Source organism: Schistocerca piceifrons, chromosome 6 (assembly GCF_021461385.2).
Source record: "Schistocerca piceifrons isolate TAMUIC-IGC-003096 chromosome 6, iqSchPice1.1, whole genome shotgun sequence".
Classification (NCBI taxonomy): domain Eukaryota; kingdom Metazoa; phylum Arthropoda; class Insecta; order Orthoptera; family Acrididae; genus Schistocerca; species Schistocerca piceifrons.
Window position 1 is genome coordinate 349,639,332 of NC_060143.1, and position 24,198 is coordinate 349,663,529.

General features: G+C 41.9%; 2 protein-coding genes across 2 annotated transcripts in view; one reads left to right on the forward strand and one right to left on the reverse strand.

The window, feature by feature from the left end:
* LOC124802578 (centrosomal protein of 89 kDa-like) overlaps nucleotides 1-461 on the reverse strand; it is a 111,785-nt gene extending 111,324 nt beyond the window's left edge. The window contains exon 1 of the mRNA XM_047263449.1: nucleotides 51-461. Coding sequence (XP_047119405.1) covers nucleotides 51-218 — 168 coding nt within the window. The 5' untranslated portion in view covers nucleotides 219-461. The remainder of the gene's footprint in view (nucleotides 1-50) is intronic.
* Nucleotides 441-11,088, forward strand: LOC124802579 (NADH dehydrogenase [ubiquinone] 1 beta subcomplex subunit 9). The gene is made up of 3 exons (XM_047263450.1): nucleotides 441-622; nucleotides 743-885; nucleotides 10,748-11,088. The coding sequence occupies exons 1-3, from the start codon at nucleotides 528-530 to the stop codon at nucleotides 10,942-10,944; spliced, it is 435 nt and encodes a 144-aa protein (XP_047119406.1). The 5' UTR covers nucleotides 441-527; the 3' UTR covers nucleotides 10,945-11,088.
* The last annotated feature ends 13,110 nt before the right edge of the window (nucleotides 11,089-24,198 follow it).

Genomic DNA, 24,198 nt, shown 5'->3' on the forward strand with positions numbered 1-24,198 from the left:
GATCAAAGTGTGCAGCCAAATAACATTTCACGCGTGACGCTTTGTCTTACCTTCCGTTTGCTTTGTTTAGGAACCTCGTCCTCTGCCAATGATTGTGGCATCGAGGAATACTCGTCCAGGTTCAGTTTCGTCTTAAAGATTTCCACAACATACGAGCTTCTATCATTTAAAAACAGCGGTAGATTGGGGACAGTAGTGTAAATGATTGGTGGTGGCATTTCCAGCAGCCAGTCATATTTAGTAGAAATACGAGAATCATATTTACTTATTAGCTATTGTTCAAATACCTTGCTTACGGGTAACCATAATGTTACTTTTTATAAATGCCATAATCGGGGTTTTGTATCAGTAAGCCATAACAACATACATTTCGAATTAAATAAACAAACAAACAACTGACAAACGATTGAAACAGATGCTACCACCAGTCTCTCCCATGGAACAACTGACGATCATAACCTATCCGACCGTGGTGCGTTCATACACGGTACTATCAGCTGGTATTTTGTGCCAGATTACTTTAGAATATGGCGATACCAATGGAGTTGGTGTCCCACACTAGGAAAGTATGCAGTCTTTATAAACGAGCTCTAAGAAATTTGGAGTCATTTTACGACAGGCGGTTAGTAAAGCGGAATAACGAAATCTCTGTTGCCACCAGTGTTCTGCATGGCGAATTTTCATATTTGTAGTCGTAATAATATTTATAAAGAGTCCGGCCTTTATTTATTTTTCTCTTCAGTCCAGCGTTTCGATACCAAGCAGTTCTCCTACGCCATCGATTTGACGAAAATCGCAATGTGAAAGATATGAGAGAAGCCAGAGTGCTGCTAGAGGAAGGTGAAAGAGAGTTATTCATGAAACAACATTACCAACCGAAAAAATGTGAGTTAAATCCAAAAATATGTTGTTGCTGGTAGATTATATTTATAGTTTTTATTTCCTCCGAAGTTGAAACACTCAAACATCGCAATTTGCAACAAAGGATTAGAGAATGGACTATGATACTCTACAGTACAAAGTTAGTTGCCAGACTTTCAGTTTAACGAATTTTTTTTAGGGTCTCATATCAATTTAAAAATACGAAAATGGTGTGTATTGTTAACTTTATGTACGTGCATGAAGTCAGTAGCTACCTCTCCCTCCCCTGCACTTCTACCTGTTCCTACGTATCCGAGTGTGTTTCTGTGAAACAAGCATTGCGACGTTTATGCAAAACAAGTGATTCTGTCTCAGCTTTGTGCTGCTGCAATTATACCCAAAAAAAAGTAGCGTGTTTCAGGCATGACCAGAGCTGTTCCTTGTACTTCCAAGTATTATCAATTGAGACATCAGTCGTAGGATAATATGTAAAAAGTAGCTAGTCATGTCTCCATACAGGCTTCATCAGTTGTGGTGTTAAGTTAATGTCACAGATTCACTAGCATCAAGGTGACAATCTCTTGCATGGTTACACAGGATGTTCAAGGGTCCATTTTGTGTTTTCGCAGCTATACAATTAATATGTAAAACAAACGGTGATACATCAGCTGTCAAAGCTCTTATTGTGGCAAGCTAAGTTACCAGGCAACTAGCAAGCAGTAGTACATACCCTTGGAGGTTTCATTGTATGCGTCGTGTCAATGGCACTTTGTTACAGGCAACTGGCCAGTTAACTGGTGGCAAAGCTTACTATAGCTGATGAAGGTGAACAGGCTGCTACTTTTGTATAAACACTTGGAAAGATAAATACTGCTAATTTCACTCTGTTGGTGTAACTGATTTTACATATTAATTATATAGTTGTGGCACTGTACAATAGACCCTTTTTGACATTTGTTAGTCAAATATATGCTTGTTACAAAGGAACTGTAATGTACCTGCTACATGTAGTAAATAAAATATAGAAAACTGATCTTCACTTTAGTTACCGTACATATAAGTGAACATAATACATAGGATCATGTTTCAATAAATACAGTAATGAACCTCAGATTTTCATGTATAAATTTAACTTATTTGTATAGCACATTATTTCCACTTCTTGCAGACATTACTCCTAACAGTTGAGAGCTTTCATACTAAACTGTTAAGTATGTGTATAATCTACTTCTAAGGTATAAATCTGGACATGAGTGGCTTGTGTTAAAGGCTCAAACAATAGCTATGTCAGAAGATATATGAAAATATATTTTTGATTTATATTACCAAGAAGTAATTCAAATATTTGCCAGGTGGGTTTTAATAATCACTGTCAACTTTCATAGAACTGTTGGGTCTAGTGTAGCAGGGGATACAACCCGTCGGCTTTGGACAATGACGTCACAAGTCGCCATAGAGCAGTTTACCATTTTCGCTTTTGCTGTTATGTTTCAGTTTCGTTTTTTTACTGATTGCTTAATAAAGTGGATCTGTTTATTCTATCTCGTGAGATTTTTTTTTAAAAAGCCAAAAAACACTTATCAGCCACTGAAGGAAGCTACAACACTAAGAAGAATCGCTTCTCGATTGGCCACTTGTGATGTCATTGTCCAAAGCCGACGGGTTGTATCCCCTGCTACACTAGTCCCGAACTGTTGATACTGAATGCTGTTTTTCAGACAGGTAGTAACTAGTCTTGAGGCTGTCTCTTTAAATGCCAGTTATCTCCTTGTTGCAGAGTTTGAGGTCATGGTTTCTAGAGTACAGTTCTCATGGCCTTATAGATGGCTCATCCCCATGAACTTCAGATAGTCATGCAAACCTCTATATGATTTTCACATTCCACTGCTTACAGTATAAGGGAATCTAGAGTGGGTGAACCACCAGTCTTCAGTTTTCGTTTCTGTATCTCTCTATTATGCTGTGACACCTCACTATTCTATGTTTAATATTGTTTTGATAGTGTTGGAGATATCTACTTTTTTGGGAAATACGGAAGCGTCTGATCCCGCCTGTCTGCTTTGACCCATGACGTCGCAAATATGGCGGAAATGACCATAAACCACGATTCCAATATCACGCATATAAAGTCGGTACGTACACATTATGAGGACGAAAATACATCGAAAAACAAACACACACACTTTCAACAAAAAGCCTAATGACACTAATGGGACAAGCGCGGGAAATGGGGTGTTTTTGGGTGGGGGCAAACTAAATATAAACAAATTTAGACACCCACCCCCATACAAACCACACAAAACGACGAAAAAAAACAACACAAAACTCCACAAATACCACTAAACACAATATCATCTGGAATCGGACACTTCCCTTGACCTATATAGCTCAACAGCAGCTCCTGATCCCATAAATTAGGATCAAAAACTTCCCTTGTTCTATATAGCTCAAAAACATCTCTCGATACCAATATCAACAGACACAGCCACACATTGGGATCTAACACTTCCCTTGACCTGCGCACTGTTAATTTTATCTGTCATATCCATTCGTGAACATAAACAACAGATTAATTTTACTAAAATTACCACGCGATGTACAGCGAACAACACTAAATTAACCTTCACACAAAATCGTTAACTCACTGAAATGAATTACACTACAAACACAGCCGACACTCGAACAATTCGGTATAATGAGCAAAAGCAAACTGAGTCCATTACACCACACAAACAAAAACCCTGAACATACCACCAGAGAGCACAACAAACCACAACACGACGAAATCTACAAACACGCCACACTCACAAACCTAACTCCGTGGCGTCATGACGTCACACACAACACCCTTATGTCATGGGTCAAAGCAGACGCGTGGGATCGGACGCTTCTGTCGACCGCTTTTTTGTTTCTGGCAGTAGAGATTCTATGAATGGTGGAAAATGCATGCTAAGATTTTAAATGTCTCCCTAGGCTGCACCAGAATACGGTACTGTAAGTATCACCACCTAACGATTGGATGAAATAAGAGTGTAAAACATTTTGTTACTTCCGGTTGCTCATAAGTTCTTTGCAATTTTCATTGCCATCTTGAGGTGCATTAGGACAGCTTTTGCAATGTGTGTGTTAGAACTGCCAACACCATGTATTTTGAAATCTAATTGGGAGAAAAAAAAAAAGTCTGTAGGACTCTCTAGACTTAAACAATTTGGGCACATTTGTACCAACTTCACAGTTGTTCACCTGTATGAAAATCATGAGCTGCAGCCACATCTGGACATGTGTTGGAATCAAGTATAGTTCATTCTGATCTTTTAGGGTTGTCTCACATATCTAGATGTATATTTGTTATAAATGGCATATTTGTTATAAATGGCAGTGTTACACTAAAATGTTTGTCAGCTTAATGGAAGCAAGTTTATGTACTGGCGCAGCCTTTGCTACTCTCTCTCTCTCTCTCTCTCTCTCTCTCTCTCTCTCTCTCTCTCTCTCTGTGCCTGTGTGTGTGTGTGTGTGTGTGTGTGTGTGTCAGATTGCTGCCCTTAATGATAAACAAATGTTGATATTGTCAAATGAAGTGTTTCATTTTGTTGTGCTTTACTCAGACTGTTTGAATTTGAACGTGTGTTAAGGCAGTTCTTGATCTATTTGGGGGTGTTAGCCATGGCTTCTGTTGTGAGTGTAAAAGCTTGATATGAAGTACGAGGCATAGACGTAGTGGCTGTACTGTAAGAAAGAAGCTAATCTTACATGTTGACCAGTGATGTAATGCTAAAGGCTGGTGTGACATCTCTTTTTAGTGTGTATTTTTACCATTTGTGAGCTGGCGAAGATAGCAAATGTGGGAGCAAAATACTGGTTGTGGCAACATTCGTCTGTAGCTTAGCCTTTGACCTAGGTTAGACTGGGAGATGAAAGTTTGCTTGTGCATTGGCAAAGCCAATGAATGTGAAAGCAAAACCCTGCTTCTGGTGGCAGATTGCTCTTAGCTTAGTCTATTTGATAAATTCACCTCTGATATCACATTATAGTCACCATATCCTTGACGGTTTATCTTGTATGTTTCCTGCATCACTGGTCAAAGCCAGTGACTAGTATCAAATATTCCTCTTTATCCAGAAAGAATCAAGCCTGCCACTCTCCCCTCACAACTTCTACGTGAATCTTGCTTCTTCTGATTTCTTCTGTCTTAGGCCTCAAGAATAAGCCTGCAGACTGCACATAACCTCTGTTGTGACTTCAAGATCCCGTTGTACTAGAAAACTTAACTAGAAGAGGAAATTTTTCTGCTAATATTATCAGCAGTGGTTTTTGTTAACAGCTTGGTGTATGAGTCTCACATAATATCAATTAACAGAAATTATGCTACCTTGGAATATCATAAAACATAAAATTTCTACTCATCAGAAATAATGGGTCAACAGAACCGTCAGATTCCACCCATGTGCTTTGACGTGTGACATAATAGTGCTGTGATATATGGTGTTACTACGGCACTGAGTTTTTGAGTTGGTTGTATTTGTAGATGTTGTGTTGCTATATTTCATGGTGCCTTCTGGTGATGGATGTGGACGTGATGAGTTTAACTTGGGGTATTGGGCTCATTTGAGTTTTCGTTGTGATCGTGTGAAAGTGGTTTTGAATTTAGGTAGGTGGTGTGATAACATGGGTTGTGGAGCGTTTTCAGTGAGTTATTAAGATTTTTTTGTTTATGTGTTTGTGGCATTTTTGTTAGCTCTGATTAGTTTGGTGTTTGTTGCACGGAAAGAACTCTTAATTTTTTTTAAATTGCTTCTTATGTTAGGTATGGATATGACAGTGAAGTTCACGAGTCTTATCACTATGTTTTGAGATGGGTGATGATACTGCGTATGTCATAAAGTTTCTGCAGTTTCACTGATGAATGTTAGCTGTCACATTTGTGGCAACAACATGAGACTGCCGAGAGTTTCGGCGGCTCGGACCACCGACATGTGTATGTCAGGTTGTCAGCGCGTGTGTGTGTGTGTGTGTGTGTGTGTGTGTGTGTGTGTGTGTGTGTGTGTGTGTGTGTTCCACTTTTCAGAGTTGTTGCTGTTGGTTTTTTAGTATCAGTAGCTGTGGGTGAGTTATATAGGTCAAGGGAAATGTCTGATTCCCTTTTTGGGGTTGTAGGCATTGGCTTTTGGTATCGTTATCTGCAGTTGAGCTACTATGTGTGCACCAGAAATCTCAACCTAACTCACTAGGAGATTTTAAACTGCAGTACCTTTTTTTTGCCTCATACCAAATATCAAGAACACTTCAGAGTTTAAAAATAAACTAGCACAAAATTGACCCAAATAAGTTAAGCGTCACACTAACACAGCTGGCCTAATGTATAACAAAACTTTATAACGATAATATGATAAATCTGTGACAATATTTCGGCATTACAGAAGCGTCAGATTCCGCCGGTCTGCTTTGACTCTTATCATCAATATGGCAGAAATGGCTACTTCCAGCATATACAAAATGACGACCATGGTGTCACTACATACACACACCAATAAAAATGAACAAAAATAAAAATGACACAATAACGTCTCACTGCAAGAATAATATAAAACTAACAAGACAACTGTGAGAAGTTGGGGTTACAGAGAGAACAAGCCAAATATACAACAATAAAAAAAACACAGCACCTTTCCAAAACAATTTAAATTACAGAATTCTGCTACACCAACAATACCACTGGAATTGGACATTTCCCTTGCCTGCAAATAGTAATATTTATCAAGTACTAAGTGTAATATTTAAGGAGACTGTGCTCTTTGCAGCTACATTAGTGCTATATTTAGTTGAGTAATTGAGGATTACATTTGGTTATTTGTGTTTTTTTAATCATTCTCTCTCTCTCTCTCTCTCTCTCTCTCTCTCTCTCTCTTTGTGTGTGTGTGTGTGTGTGTGTGTGTGTGTGTGTGTGTGTGTGTAGACCTAAACTGATAAGTTTCCAGATAACTGTGTTTTGTTTGCCTTATGATTTAATAATGGTACACACATTATGCTATATAACACAAGTGTTAGCTTTAGCATTAAAGAATTTATTTTTATTAATTAGTCATGTTTCCATGTTGTTCGTGAGCATCTACAATGATACACTCAATATCTTATTGCTTTTCTCACTTGTTCTGGGTCCATGTTAATGTTGCTTGTTTTGCGACATCAAATTGTCAAGCAGTTTCTTGTAAAAGTCAACATTGTGACATTTTTTCATTTTTAAAAAATGGAGGTGGTAAACATGCTATGTCTCTAAAGGTAAATGAGTTGTATTTAAACAATGAGTGGTTATCTGCCTGTAAAGAGAAATAGCTGTCATATGTCTTGCCATGGTGTTGATGTGACATGAATTTGTTGATGTATGAAATTTACAAATATTGTGTCTTGTATAAAACATTCTTGGACTTATTGCCGCATCAATTCAGGGTAAATCCTCGAGCTTTCGACGATTTTCACCATTGCCATCATCAGGAGCAACTGACTGTCAAAATCACTGCTGTAGTGGTCTGGTATAGCCCAAAGGCAACTTCTGATTGGTTGGTAGTTACATCATGTTGTCACAGATGGTGTCAATGTCTGCGCTAGTGGTGCCACCACTCCTGTTTTAGTGTAAACATTGCGACGAATATCTGTAGCTCTTCTCTGCATCAAGAGGTCGCTTCCAAGCACTGCTAAAATTATATCTGCCATCATGGTTGAAAGTTTTGTTACACACTTTTATTTCTACAGCCTCTTTAATTATAGAGTCCCAGTATGTGGGAGCTCAGCAACAGCGGATTTCTCCAGCACATGATTTTTAATGTAATGTCGATGTTCTGCACTGTGGTGGACTGACCAATGTAATTGCTGCCGCATTCACATGAGATTTTGTAAATTCCAGACATCCTGAGGCAGAGATTGTCCTTAACAGGGTGTATCATCTGCTCAGAGAAGAGCCACTGATATTCATCGCAATGTTTATGCTAAGGCAAGAGTGGTACCACCATCAGTGCAGACGTTGACCTCCGCAGCAGCGATTTTGATGGTCAGTTGCTCCTGATAATGACAGTGGTGGAAATCGTTGAATGTTTGAAGTTATACCCTGAACTCAAGTGGCAAGAAGTCAAAGAATGTTTTATACAGCAGTGCTGTCACAAAATACTTTGTTCTCAAATATTCTGCCTATTCAATCCTGTTGGAACTTCCTTGTGTATTGAATACCAGCTGTCAGGGATTCATGATGTATGGTCCTTCCAACCCATCAATAGCTTCTGATATGTGAAAGACAAAGGGTATCTTTGGCATTTCCTGTGGTTTTATTCTGCAGATCTCCATTTTCTGCCCCTTCATCATTTTCCTACTCCTCTATCTTCTGTTCCTTTAATTAGGAAATTCCATATCCCCCTGTGGTTGCTTTCATACATTCCAAATTCTTCTTGTAAGCATATTGTTTATTCTATCAAACAATGGAAACTCCCGGTAGGAGTATCAGCAATGTAGGAAAATACAGACTCCTACTTACCATGAAGAAGACGTGTCAGATTGCAGACAGATGCAATTAAGACATTCACATAAAGCTTTCAACCACAGCCTTCATCAGTAAGCACACCTCATGCACAAACAACCGCCAACTCCAGCATCTTGGGCTGGAATGACGTACCGGCCTGAAATGCTGGAGTTGGCAAAAATCTGAATGTGAGTGTCTTTTAATTGTGCCTGTCTGTAACTTGATGTGACTTCTTTATGGTAAGTAGCAAAATGACTTTTCCTTCGTTGTTGTTGTTATTTATTCTAGTCTCTTTCTGCTGTTTCTCCCATACGTGGGCATATCTTCCTGGTTTGCTTATTGTTTGTGCTAATCCCCCCCCCCCCCCCTCCCTGTCCCCCTCCGGTCCCAAACTCTGTATCTCTTGGGAATTATTCCTCTTACTTAGTTGCCTCTATATTTTTCCCGTACTGTAGACAACTTGTCACCATTTCCTCTCTTCGTGTTCTCTGTCTGTATTCAAGCTCAAATGTGTTTGTCTTAGATTTTTGAACTACAACAGCATTCTGCTATTTCTGTATAAAATTGTTGTTTTATTTGATTGTTCACCAATTGAAACTCGATCTGCACGTGAGTGAATGTAATTATTTATATTTACTTCCTGAGCCAAACCAAATGAAATTATCTTGATATCTTCTCTATACATTACTTTGGTTAAAAAAATACTTTCTTGGTTGCTACATATATTTTGCTGCTGGAAATACTCAAGTCTCTTGCCTGGAATTGGTTTCCCATACTTTGCAGTATAGAGATTTATAATACACAAAGGCTTTTATGTTTCTTGTGCCAGCTTAATGAACACATTTGTTTAGCATACCACTTCAATGAAAAAATAACTTTTATCATTGTAATTTAATTTTAACTTTCAAGAATTTTGTGCATTAGTTTTAAATATTTTCTATAGAATCAGTGTCTTGAGGTTTCATTGTCTTTTAGTGCCACAGGAGATAAATACAGATCTTCAGTAAAACTGGTTCTCATGTTTTCAGGAATGTATCAGTGAAAAGCTACTACTGTGTATGTCATTGAATGCATTGACATAATTTTACATTAACATTTACACCTCCGAAACAAACAGCTGATTGAAACAAGCACAGGTCAGTGGAGGCAGTAGTATGCTAGGGGGGAACTTTCACATGTGCCCCAATAGGACCTGTGATGATAATTGAAGACACCATGACAGCTGTGTACTACGTAAAAATTATTGCGGACCACATGGAAATCTTCATGCATGGTGTGTTCCCCGGCAGTGTTGGCGTCTTCCAACAGGATAGCTATCTTTGTGTCGTAAGGCCAGAACAATGCTACTGTGGTCCGAGCGGCATGCTAGTGAGCTCACATTGATGTCTTGGCCAACAAATTCGCCTCTTCAGAACCTCGTGAAACACATTTGTGACACTATCGGGCATCAGCTTAGCGTCCACAAATCACCAAACCATAACTTGCGGGAAATGTGTGACCTGTGTGTAGGCTTCTGGTGCCACATACCTTAAGAAACCTAACAAGAACTTAAGGCCATGCCATGTAGAATTGCTGTTATGTTGCACTCCAAATGTGGACAAACAGATTATTAAGTGCGTGGTTATAATGTTTTGGCCCATAAGCATAAGTTTGCAGTGTGCATACAATATGACGATGACAGTTTGTCCCTCTCCCTGCCCCAATATGTATTTTACTTATGGTGATTTATGCGTGCGTTCTCAGTTCACCATCTGGGCTTTATTATTTTATATGATTTAAAATTTTGACCTTTTCAATGCAAAGCCACTTGCAAAGTTTAGGATAACCATCTTACATTGCCCCATCTAGTTCTGTGCAGTAAGTACTTTTTTTTTTTAAATCGTCAGATCCATTTGTCACTTCTGTTTTATGATTCCCCATGAATTTTCTAATAGATGATCATGTTAATATTGAAGCACACCATATTGATACAAAATCCTTAGTGTACTATGCTAATGTTTTTTTCTGTTAGTATATGATGTAACAGTGTCATTTGTTGCTTTTCATTTCTCTAATTTGTGCAAGTAGTACTAGGTTATCTGTTGCAAGATTCTGACAGTTAAGGGAGAAATTTCATTGCATTCCTGCAACACAAGTGAAAATATTGCTGTTACAATCTACACTCTTTATGACCTGTGATTAAAAAAGTTCCAAAGCTAAACATATTTGTTTTCTTTCTCTAAAAAATTGTTAAATTACTTCTCATGATTTGCAACAGAAGGCACACTATCATGGAATGGAGGATTTGACAAAAAATAATTTATAAATTAAAACTGAAATAACATGGAATATATATAAAAAAGAAGCAAGAACTTTCTTATTATATTTTAATTTCTGTTGCAGTTGCGAGGTCTCCAGGAGGTGTAGCGTATGCAAGAGAAGTGGAACCACCTGATTGGGTTTTGGATTATTGGCACCCACTAGAGAAAGCACAGTATCCGGAGTATTTTGCACGAAGGGAACAACGTAAAAAGCAGTTCATTGAGTGGTGGGAAAAGCAATATGGCAAACCTACTCAAGAGAGTTCGGGACATCATTAAAACACATTCTGCATTCTGTGTAGCATCTGGTGTGAAGCCAGTTACAGGAACTAACGTAGGATTTGAAGATGCATATTTTGGGAGATATGTCTCATGAACCATATGTGTATTTGTTAAAGTTGTAAATAAACACTGTTCACTTCAGCTTTTAAAATTGTTATTCTAAATAACCAATTGGTATAGACTAAAGACTGACACTTTCATCTTGATGATTGAAGAAAATGCATAGAAGAAATGGTTGAGGTCAGGAGTTATTGATGCAGCGTTAAATCATACAGGCACTAGTCTATGATATGTTTTAAGAACCTGAGTCCATGAATGTAGAAGTGATATTTCACTCTTAGACAGTACATACATTAATAGAAAAGTAACCTATACTTATCATCTTTGCATCACCTGCAGAATCATGTACAGTGATAATTTGGTGGAACTGTAGTGGATACATTCTCCGTCTGGCAAAACTCCAACAGCTGATGACTGATTACCGTGCAGTGTGTTGCTATATAAGAAAGTCTGTTCATATCAAGCACAGCAACCATCAACAGTACCTCTACTTTGACAGCTGTCATGCATTTCCATATCAAAACGTCACTTCCTTACAGCCTCGTAACTTGCAAATGCTGCATCTACGGAGGAAGGGAGGAGCTGTCAAAATATACTGACGATGTTGCCAGAGCCATTATTAAAGACAGTATCCTATACAGTTCATCCACAAACAGATCTCTCATACTACCTCCTCTTTTACCAGTAGACCTGTTAACTAACCAGTACTCCTGATCACCCAGTATCACCCTGGCCTTGAAAGGCTTAACCACTTCGTTCACCAGAACTTTGGCTACCTCTTCTCGTGCCTTGAGTTGAGGGATATCCTACTCACATTGTCTGAAGTCTACCACCTCCTACAGCAGTCCAGTCGGGCATTTCCTATCCTGTAAAAGGCAGGGCCATATGTGAAAGTCATGTTATATGTCAGCTATTCTGCAATTACTGTACAGCCTTCCATGCAATTTAGTCCCTTTACTCTACAAACCAATGAACCATTCAATGTGGGCATGGTAAGGAACCATTCATCTACTTGCATGAATGGACACTGCCAGACTGAGGCAATCTGCAAACTTGACAGTCTGGTTGCTGAGCTTGCTGTGCACCACAACACACATTTCCTCAAGAGTTTTTTCGCTATGTGAGTCATTTGGATACTCCCTTGCAGCACTAGTTTCTCTGAACTATGCAATTGGGAATTGTCTCCAGCAATTATCTCTCTCTTCCCTCCCTTCATTATCTCTACTGTCTTCTCCTTTCCTCCCCATCATTCCCCTCCTCTCCCCTCCCTCTTCTACCTTTTACATATTCTAGCCTCTGAACTTGTTCTGTCCTGTTGTGCAGCTGCTGATTCATCTGTCAAAAGACCTGATTCTCACCATTTCTGTACTCCCTCCTTGCATTGCACATACTTTCCTACCACTTCCCAGGGAAACAGCAAATTATGAGGTGTAGGATTATGTAGCCACCAAGACAAGTATTTCCATGGACAGTGCAACAACCTCTGTAACACCGTTGACTGTCAGCATGGTGGCCATTGTTGTGGCTTCCTTTGATGTGTGGTGCACCCAGTGACAACACTGGACACAGGAGTGGGAACGAGCTGCACTTTCAGACAGCCTCAGTTCTGTGTATAGCATTGTGATGGAACCATCCATGTGTGGAGGTTCTGTGGAGAATGAATGTTGCCAGATTGTATTTTTCATTGCAATATGGGGTGAGCACCTGGTGTGGTGGTGTAGGATGCCGGAGGATACACAACACTATCACAAGTGATTCACATGGCTGGTATTTTGTGCAGTAGGTATTACATTTATGATGTGTAAAGGCCTGTTGCAGTGCCCTATCTTTGAGACCTGCATGACATCTTTCAACAAGATAACATGAGACTGCATGTTACTCTTGCTGTCCTGACCTGCTTAGAAACAGCTGTTGGTCTGTTGCCAATGTTAGCACATTTTCCAGATCTGTCGCCCATTCAAAAACCTACCCATATGTTGCTGAGAGACTGGCATGTCACCAGTCACAAGCTACCACAATTAATGAATGGAGTTGAAACAGCATCTGTCATCCAAGCTCAGTTCAACTCAATGCCCAACCAGGATATAGCAGCTGCTGCCGACAGAGGTGGCAGTGTGTGTACTAAATTTTGCATCTTGTGTACCATGAAATCACCTATGTATTTAATTGTGTAATCTTCTTGCTGTAATGTATATGTACAATAAGAAAAAAATCTGTAATTACCATCCTTCCTATTGCAATTTTTAATGGGCAGCTGTGTATTTTCACTTTGCTACTGATTTCCCATGAACACAACATGATAGGCTGAAGGTGAGTCCTGTTATTTAACAATTACTTGCCGGGTTTTATAGAATGTATGTTCTGAAGAAAAATGTTTGCATTGATGAAAGTCAGATGTAATTTTGGGGGATGCTTCATCTGTTCAATATTAAATGTCAGAGAGAGGAAAACCTGGTGTCAAGACATAGAGAGTATTGTCTGCAGATAGTGCTTACTGTTGCTAATGAGAAATGTTCAGGTTTCCAATCAGCTGGCAACAATAAAATTTCACATAATTTCCATCGCAGCGAACCAACTGGAAATCCTAGAGTTTTTAATCAGCAGTATACACTAGGAAAGTCTATATTCACTGTTTACTGCAATTACCAGGGGACCTACACGAAACATTCACAATTTTATAATTTTAAATAAGACAGTATTTGGAATAAGTGTAACCATTGAGGTAAGGGTAGTTGGGAATGAAGAGAAAACACCTTGAAAAATGAACCAAACGACATGAATTATGCCCTTTTACCTAAGATAGTTAAGTCTCTTTTGTGTTAAAATGTTCCACATCCTTTTGCCGATAACAGTTAAGTCTCTTAAGTTAAAATTTTCCACAAATCGTAAGTTTTAGCACAAAATCAGTATGCGATGTCAGAAGCCAGTTGAAAAACCTCTGTAACAGCAAATTTTTCATCCTTGCATCATTAGTGTTTGTTGAGAAAAGAGGATATTGACTTGAGAAATGTATATGGGCACCAAGAAATTTGCACCAAGTGTTAATGTTGTATTAGAAATGATTTCATTTTGAAGAAATGGATAGTTAGTTCAGTTCCTCCCCCTCGTGTAGGGATTGTCTGTGCAGATAGATGAATAATTGGGAATCTGTGACCTGCCACTGATTTTTCACTTATTTATTTATTTAATGTTGTTGTAAAGCTGTCTCTCTTACTTTGAGGGCGAGCAAAAATGTGTGATTGGATTTGATATACAGTATTATTTTGTGTTTTAGTTACATAAATTCAGTAGCAGAAGTGAGACATGCAGAAAATTACTTAAAAAGTGTTTGTCAATTGAAAAGAACTACTAGACTATACAAGAGTTTGCTTTAAACTGGAATGTTTATTCAACTTAGATATCTTGTGGCACTCTGTTCATTAAAGTTGCCAGTTGTAAGTGCAGCGTTACTATTAACCAACTATGCTTCAAGTCCATTGGTTCAGTCGTCATATTCTATCACCAGGTGAGGTGTCAACCATTCTAAGTCCCACGTTAACATTGCCCATGAAATATTATTAAGTCCTGTGATGTTGAGGACAAGCAGAAGTATGCTGCCTAAAAAACTAGCCAAACCACAACCTTACTCTTCCACATTGCCTCAGTCAGTGTCTGTTCGCTTCAATGTCCACAACAGGAGTCCTCATACTCATGTTGGCTATCCTCCGAAAACACGTTGCTCTTCATTGGCTGCAGCTATCATTGGTCCCCCGCTGTGCAGCCATTATTGATGCAAATTACCACAAAAGCCAAAATTACAATTCTTAATTCAGTTGACTGATTTAAATAATCAAATTATCATTGAATGCTTGCTAAGAAACTGGTTAATTCCTTATAGAACCAGATAGTTTTTTTCAAGATCCTTGTTGATACACATTTAAGCACTACGTTTGAAACTTTTTGCAGGTTAGTTCTTTTTTTCTTTAAGTAGTAGTCTTTACAAAGCAACTAATCCACATTTATTTTCCATGACACATTACATTTGCTCTTAAAACTTGATTGGTTTGCATCATTTTCAACTTATTTGCTGAAATACTATAACTAAAATGTACTTACGCATAATCCACTCATGGAAGTCATTATTTTACCAAAATAGAATGTCTATCAATTAGGAAAGGTGTCATATTCGCATGCTGTGGTGTGTAAGTGCTTTTAGGTTTTTATTTTATTGTTTCTGAAAGCCAAGTATGCATGTTTGACATTAAATCTAGCTCCATCAGCTGACAGTACTTCACGGGAAATAAATTGCCAGTTACAACACTTGTCTTATTTCCTGAATACAAACAAATATGTGAAATATTCATCATTTAAGCAATTATATTAGTAATAAATTCTAAACTAGGCATGCCATAGTGCTGGCTCACTTTTATCTGTAAGGTCATGTTTGATTTGTATTGGTGGTCTTAAATTTACTGAAGTCAAAATACAAATCAAAGTATTAATTTTTCTTGCCTCCATTATTTGTATCTAGTAAACCCATGAGTTTATTAATGGTTAGGTCAGCAAAAGTTGTTTGTTGCTAACAAACAGGATGTGGATCAATTAGTGATCCAGTAAAGAAAATCCAAAAAGTGTTCTTAATGGTCGGGCATCTTGAATGTTTCGTACTTCCCACCTAAATGGAAGCTTTACGAGCAAGGTATGCAAGAGAGCTTTTGTGAAATTTGGAAAGTAGGAGAGAGACACTGTCAGAAGTAAAGCTATGACTGCATGTCATGAGCTACGGCAGGACAGAAATTTCAATGTATACTCTACTGAAATCAAGGATAAGACAGAGAATCCTGTTTCACATGCAGCAGCTATAAGGTTGCACTATGTGTGGGCAAATGTTTTATGCTGTACAATGCACAACCAATTGGTGTTTGATTATTTCACATTTTATCCCACCAGTCCAAAAAATTTCGAGACTAGATTTAAAAAAAAAGAGAAAGAATTAGAGCTTCATTAAGACTGTTGGGCTGCAAATAATTTTCTTGGCGTGGCTGAGTAAAATTGAGATACCCTCTTCGGTAAACGCAAGAAGCCAAGGAAGCAGCGAGTACTGTAGCTGAGGAGGCAAGTTGGTTACCTCATGTTGTCACCATGGAAAGTAACCAGTGGTGCAATAGCATTGAAACAACAGAAAGGCAGAAGAGCTGTAGGATGGATGGCCTGATTACTTCATGTCTGAGCCACGGTTCTGTTGTGACTCACGTAGCATAAACTGGTGCTTTAGCAAAACTTGGATGGGCTAGGGCTGTATAAATATTCCTCATTTCCAGTAAGAGACGTTGCAGTCTGCAGTGACCAGCACTGAGCAGAGATCTATGGTGGTCGATGCATCTGCAGGTATACATGTTTCTACAAGTCTTCACTTCCGGACTTAGCCGCTGCTAACTGCGGCGTTACTGCTAATATTACGCCCTATGCTGAGGACTTAGGACCTTCCAGCCAGCATGACATTGGGGGACCTACTTCAGCTTCAGCTGCTGCTAGCCTCCTAGCCTGGAGGTCTACAGCTCGAGTGCAGGGCTGTGCAACCATTCATCGTCACCCGTGTAAACAAACTCTTTGCTGCCTGCCTCTATTTATGTGGGTAGAACACTGCTGTTGTGGGCTAGCACTTCAGTGAGCATGATTCGGCACACTTGATCTGTGGCTGCTTGGCCACCTCTTGGCAGCACATCTGCCACTGTGGAATGCCATCTTGCTGGTGTCAGTCACTCATTAGCTGTGCCAAGATTATTTTCTGCGGCACAACAGTTTTAATGTTTCTCAGGTTTTTTTTATTAATTCATTCAGTGCTATTGATGTCGACCACAAGCTGTGTATTGATCACAGAACCTTTCTTGTTGGCTGGATACGGCAGGCATTGGCTTCTCTGGGCATCATCTCTACTGTTGTGGTACTGAGTAATAAATGGATGGTTTGACAATGCCATTTTTCTGCTGCCACGTTAGACGACTACCAGGCAACCACTCACCACTATCCCTCTGCTGGTCCGGGTGTTAGAATAGGCCCAAGGTATTCTTGCCTGTCGTGAGAGGCGACTGAAAGGAGTTTCACACATTTCGGCCTTTATGTGATGGTCCCCTGTAGGGTTTGACCTCAATTCTTCAAAATTTTTCCGAAGAGTGAGCCGATTAGGGAAGGGCGCCTTACATGGTGCATCATGTCCATTGTGCATTGAGATCTTCAGCCCACTTTCTCGTTGTCGCATTGCAGTCCTGCCCATTCTCCATCTCTTGGGCGAGGACACCTCCATGGGTGCATTTTCCACCACGCACTATGCAGTGTTGCTTTCTGACCATGGACTTCTTAGCACACGATATCCAGCACGGTAGCCAGTCCATTGTGATGGGACCACTGTGTACTCTGTTGGTTGTAGCCCCCGGACCACACGGATCGCTCTGCAGATGCCTGTGCTGTTAACTCCTCACGTATGCCAAGGGGTAGATGCCCATCCCCCTTGGGCATTGGGACTTCTGGCAATGGCCATCCCGCCAGGTGGCCTCCGCTGTGGCTGGGTGGCGCCCGTGGGGAGAGCCCCTGGTCGAAGTGGGTGGCATCAGGATGGATGACACGCGATGAAGCATAGTCCATCATCTCTTGCTGGTGGTGAAACATCAACAGTCTCTAAGCATTCATGAGATCAATTCAACGCACAGAAGCACAACTCCAAATAAATCCCCTCCCTGGCCACACCAGGGGAGGAACATCAGGCTAAGGATGGCAGCGGATCTTATTCACCCCGGTACCTTTTCTGTTCGAGAGCTGATGGGGAATATTTCATGACGATGGAGCCTCAGTTTTTTTGTTGAGCATTTAGAGGACAAGTTTTGGGAGGTGGAGGGCTTCTCCAAAATGAGATCTGGGTCAGTCTTGATCAAAACAGCATACTCTGCCCAGTCACGGGAGTTACTCACTTGTGACAAGCTGGGGGATGTTTCTGTAACCATTGCACTCCATAATAGCTTAAATATGGTCCAGGGTATCATAATTCACAGGGACGTTCTTTTGCAGTCCGACGATAAGTTGCATGTCAATTTAGAGCGGTGAGGTGTACATTTCGTCCGGCGTGTCCACTGGGGTCCGAGGGATAACCAAGTTGCCACCGGTGCCTTCATCTTGGCCTTTGAGGGTAATACATTGCCCGAGAAGTTCAAGGTGATGGTCTACCGGTGTGGTGTGAAGCCCTATATCCCTCCCCCGATGTGGTGCTTTAAGTGCTGGAAGTTTGGCCATATATCTTCCCGCTGTACTTTTAGCGTCACATGTTGAGATTGCAGACGCCCACCACATCCCAATACTCCATGTGCTCCGCCTCCCATCTGTGTCAACTGTGGAGAGCACCATTCGCCTTGCTCGCCAGACTGCAGGATTCTCCAGAAAGAAAGGAAAATCATGGAGTACGAGACCTTGGACCGACTGACCTACACTGAGGGTAAGAGAAAATTTGAACGCCTGCATCCTGTGCGTATGACATTGTCTTACGCCATCGCTACAACAGTTCTGGCACCATCAGCTCTGCCAACCCGAATTACCTCTCAGAGATGGAAGACTACACCTGCCCCCTTGATGGTGGGAGGCATTTCCCTCCCTGTTGCTCCTGCATCACCTACTTCGGGAGCAACAAACCCACCCCCCCTCCACCCCCCCACCCCCTTGGGTCACTCCCTTCCCAGGTTTCTGATAGTGGGAAAGACGACACCCGCCAGTGGCTAAAGAGCCCAAAAGCAGCTGGTTGTAGGGCTTCACACTCATCCTCCTTCCCAGAGACTGAGCCAATGAAGTCCTCCAAGCGAGTGACACCCAAGGATCAACGAGAGAAATCCAAAAAGAAAACCCATAAGACAAAGGAAATTGTGGTGGCACCCACACCACTGCTACCTACAAGCTCTGTGTCTGAGGATGAGGTGGAGATTTTGGCATCTGGTGTGGATCTAGATCTCACCAGACCCTCACACACAATGGATATAGACTGCTCAGGCAATAAGTCAGTGGCAGTAGGTGACTGAGACGTAAACTGCCTCATTGACTGTTCCATGCCTTCCCACTCTCACGATGTCATCCTCCAATGGAACTGCGGCGGTCTTTTCCACCACCTGGCTGAGCTGTCGCAGCTGTTAAGCTTTACACCTGCTATCTGCATTGCCCTCCAGGAAACCTGGTTCCCAGCAATGCGGACCCCTGCCCTGCATGGCTATAAGGGATATTACAGGAACCGTAGCGACTATAATCGAGTGTCAGGTGGAGTTTGCGTTTATGTCCTAAACTCATTCTGTAGTGAACCTGTGCCCCTTCAAACCCCTCTTGAAGCTGTGGCTGTCAGAATAATGACAGCGCAGGAAATAACTGTCTGCAATGTCTATCTTCCTCCAGATGGTGCAGTACCCCTGAATATATTAGCTGCACTGATTGATCAACTCCCTAAACCTTTCCTCCCTTTGGGAGATTTTAACACCCATAACCCCTTGTGTGGTGGCACCGTGCTTACTGGCCAAGGCAGAGATGTTGAAACTTCAGTGTCTCTGTTCAACCTCTGTCTCTTAATTGCTGGGGCCACCACACATTTCAGTGTGGCTCATGGTAGTTACTCGGCCATTGATTTATCTATTTGCAGCCGAGGACTTCTCCCCTCTATCCATTGGAGAGCACATGATGATCTGTGCGGTAGTGACCACTCCTGCATCTTGCTGTCACTCCCCCTGCGTCAGGCCCACGGACGCCTGCCCAGATGGGCTTTAAACAAGGCGGACTGGGAACTGTTACCTCTACTGTCAGCATTTAATCTCCCCCACACGGTATATCGATGTGATGGTTGAGCAGGTGACTACAACAATTTGTGCAGCAGAAAACACGATCCCTCAGTCTTTAGGGTGCCCGAGGTGTAAGGCAGTCCCTTGGTGGCCGCCAGAAGTCGCTGAAGCAATTAAGGAGTGTTGGCGAGCTCTGCAGTGGCATAAGCGGCACCCTTTCCTGGAGCACCTCATAGCCTTTAAATGGCACCATTCTTGCATTCACCAACTTATCAGACGACAGAAGCAGGAGTGTTGGGAGAGATACATCTCGACCATTGGGTGCCATACGTCTTCTTCCCAAGTCTGGGAAAAGATCAAACATCTTTTTGGGTACCAGGCCCCAACAGGTGTCCCCGGTGTTACCATAAATGGCGTGTTATCTACCGCTGCAAACGCGATTGCTAAGTACTTTGCTTGAGCCTCTGTGTCGGAGAATTACCCCCCAGCCTTTGGCACACTCAAACAGCAGCTGGAAGGGAATGTCCTGTCATTCACCACACGCCACAGTGAATCCTATAACGCCACATTTACAGAATGGGAGCTCCTCAGTGCCCTTGCTCGTTGCCCCAACACAGCTCCTGGGCCTGATCGGATCACAGCCAGATGATTAAACATCTCGTCGTCATCTTCAACCAGATCTGGTGCGATGGCATCTTTCCATCTCAATGGCGGGAGAGCACCGTCATTCTGGTGCTCAGACCCGTTAAAAACCCGCTTGATGTGGAAAGCTATCGGCCCATCAGCCTCACCAACATTCTCTGTAAGCTGCTGGAACATATGGTATGTCAGTGGTTGGGTTGGGTCCTGGAGTAACGAGGCCTGCTGGCTCCATGTCAGGGCAGCTTCCGCCAGAGTCATGCTACCACTAATAATCTTGTGTCCATCGAGTCTGTCATCTGAACAGCCTTTTCCAGACGCTAACACCTGGTTGCCATCTCTTTTGACTTATGTAAAACATACGACACAACCTGGCGATATCAAATCCTTGCCATATTGTATGAGTGGGGTCTCTGGGGCCCGCCCCTGATTTTTATCAAAAACTTCCTGTCACTCCGTACTTTCCGTGTCGAAGTTGGTGCCTACCATAGTTCCATCCATATCCAGGAGAAAGGAGTCCCTTGGGGCTCTGTATTAGGTGTCTTCCTATTTTTAGTGGCCATTAACAGTCTAGAAGCAGCTGTCGGGCCCTCCGTCTCACCTTCTCTGTATGCAGACGACTTCTGCATTTTGTACTTCTGCTCCGGTACTGGTGGTGCTGAGCGGCGTCTACTGGGAGCCATCCACAAGGCGCAGTCATGGGTTCTAGCCCACAGCTTCCAGTTTTCAGTGTGTCATGCACTTCTGTCGGCATCGTACCGTTCATCTGGAACCAGAACTTTACCTTAATGATGATCCACTCACTGTAGTGGAGACTTTTCGATTCATAGAACAGGTTTTCGACACTCGATTGATTTGGATCCCTCATCTTCATCAGCTTAAGCAGAAGTGCTGGCAGCACCTCAATCTCCTCTGTTGCCTGAGCAATACCAATGGAGTACAGATCGCTCTACGCCGCTGCGGCTCTACAGAGCCCTTGTCCAATCCTGAATTGGCTATGGGAGTGTGGTTTATGGTTCGGCAGCATCTTCAGTGTTGCATTTACTTGACCTTGTGCACCACTGCAGGGTTTGACTGGTGGCAGGAGCTTTTAGGATGAGCCCGGTGACCAGCGTACTTGTGGAGGCTGGTGTCTCTCCATTGCAGATCAGACATACGCAACTGCTTGCCAGTTATGCAGAATGCATTCGTAGTTCCCCTGAGCATCCGAATTACCATCTCCTTTTCCCTCCTGCGGCAGTCTATCTCCCACATTGGCGGACCAGGTTGGGGCTAACGATTGTGGTTCGCGTGCGGTCCCTTCTTTCCAAACCAGAGTCCTTCCCTTTACCACCTCTACTTCAAGTCCATTCGCCTATGCCTCCATGGTGTACACCTTGGCCGCAGCTTCATCTGGACCTTTCACATGGCCCTAAGGACTCCATTAACCCTGTGGCTCTCCGCTGTCACTTCCTCTCGATTCTTGACATGTTCTAGGGCTCTGAAGTGGTTTACACCGACAGCTCGATGGCTGATGGTTGCGTTGACTTTGCCTATGTTCACGGTGGCCATACTGAACAGCATTCCTTAGCCGATGGCTGTAGTGTATTCACTGCAGAGCTGGTGGCCATTTCTTGTGCACTTCAGTATCTCCATTCATGCCCTGGGGGAGTCTTTTCTTTTATGTACTAACTCCTTGAGCAGCTTGAAAACTATCGACACGTGCTACCCTCGTCATCCTTTGGTAACATCCATCCAGGAGTCCATCTATGCCCTGGAATGATCCAGTTATTCAGTGGTGTTCGTCTGGACCCCTGATCATGTCGGAATCCTAGGGAATGCACTTGCTGACAGGCTGGCCAAACAGGCTATACGGAAACCATATTTGGAGATGGGCATTCCTGCAACTGACCTGTGTTCGTTATTACGCCACAAGGTTTATCAGCTTTGGGAGACAGAATGACAAAATCTTGGTACGCACAACAAACTGTGAGCCATTAAGGGGACCACAAATTTGTGGAAGTCCTCGACGAGGGCGTCTCGCAGGGACTCTGTGGTTCTCTGCGGGCTCCACATTGGCCGTGCATGGGTGACCCACGGCTACCTCCTGCACTGTGAAGACGCACCTCAGTGTTGATGCAGCGCTCGGTTGACAGAGGCCCATATTGTTCAGCTATGTCCTTCTTTGCTGCCCTGCAACTTCATCTTCTGTTGCCGGACTCATTATCGTTGATTTTAGCAGACAACGCCTCATTGGCCGATTTGGTTTTATGTTTCATCCGTGAGGTTGGGTTTTATCATTCGATCTGTGTTTTAGCGCCTGTCCTTTGTCTCTCTCTGTCCTCCACCCTAGTGCTTTTATGGTGAAGGTTTTAATGTGCTGCAGTGTGCATGGCTTTTCCTTTTTATTTTCGTGGCCAGCCAGCCACTGTAATCTGCTTCCTTGTTTTACTTTCTTCTAACTGTTTATTGCATCTCTTGGTTGTTCCCTTGTCCTCTGTCGTTCCTTTTAGTGTTCATTGCCTTTCCTTCATTCTTGTGGTCTTTGCTTTCTTTCTGTTTTGTGTTATATATCTCGTCTATTTTATTCTCTGTTAAACCAACCAACCAACCAACCAACCACTCACCACTACACGCGTGGAATCCGGACCTCCAACTACACTGATCCATCACCATAGCAGCATACGACCCCAGTCACTATAAGCAGTAACAGAAATTGTAACTGGCATCTGCACGGATCTGCGGCATGCAGCTCATCAGTACAGTTTTGGTGAATGACTTTGGCCTTTTTGTTTTCTTTTTGTCCTGGCTATGGCAAATATATGGGATATGGATGAAATTGGAAGGTGCAGCTCATGAAAGCAGAGGAACCTGTGGACTTGTCAGTATTGAAGAGGAATTATAAAGAATGCTATTTGCAGCCGGTGAGATGGCAAGATTTTAATTTAAGAGGTCATGAATTACTGTGTATGCTGGCAATGCCAGCTATGTGTGACACAAGCTGACATGGGCATGAAGCACATCAGTGCTCAGAATCTCAGTGGACTAAGATCCATCATAGGAATTAGTTTCATTTTCTTGAGCTTCTGTCCAAGTGTTTGTGGTAGATGTCCTTGCTTTGCGGTATTCTTTATGTATATTGTGTTATTAGATAGAGGTTACACAAATGCCAGAAACACAAGCAATAATGCCACAAGAAGTGGTTGAATATTTGATGAAACATATGGCTGTATTGGTTGAGAAGTATGCTGAATTACAAAGGCAGATAAACACTACGACAGCAAATAGTGAGTGTATGGTGGAGGCATAAGCTTCGGTCAGTGTATCTGTTCCTCTTGTGGCTAATTTAGTGGCTCCTTCCTTGAATAGACCAACTGAGTATGTGTCGACATTTATTGACAATATGGAGGCTGATGCTAATCTGGGTTAATGGGCCAGACAATATATGTTTGCATATAGTCAAGTTATGATCAGTAGGTGACATAAAGATGTACATCTTGTATCATGAAGGGTTAAAATGAGGTACGTACTTGTGAACAACTTGAGAAGTGACTCTTATCAGGAATACCAGAAACAGAACAGGAACAACTGAATGGGATGTCTCAGGAACAAAATGAACTGGTGAAGACATTCTTAAACAGAATCAGGAAAACTAATATGCAAACGTGGAAGTTGATGCAGAGTAAAGAGAGAGAGAGAAAATCATTTTGCAAGAGGCAAAATGCGCAGAGGTAGACGAATTTTTAAGGGGTCTTCCAGTTGATATGTCAAGAAGAATACAGATGGAAACTCCAAA

Coding starts and splice junctions, on each gene's coding strand:
- LOC124802579 (XM_047263450.1), top strand. CDS start 528: ATGGCGATACCAATGGAGTTGGTGTCCCACACTAGGAAAGTATGCAGT. Junction 623..742: donor GAGTCATTTTACGACAGGCG/GTTAGTAAAGCG, acceptor TTTTCTCTTCAG/TCCAGCGTTTCGATACCAAG. Junction 886..10,747: donor ACATTACCAACCGAAAAAAT/GTGAGTTAAATC, acceptor TTTCTGTTGCAG/TTGCGAGGTCTCCAGGAGGT.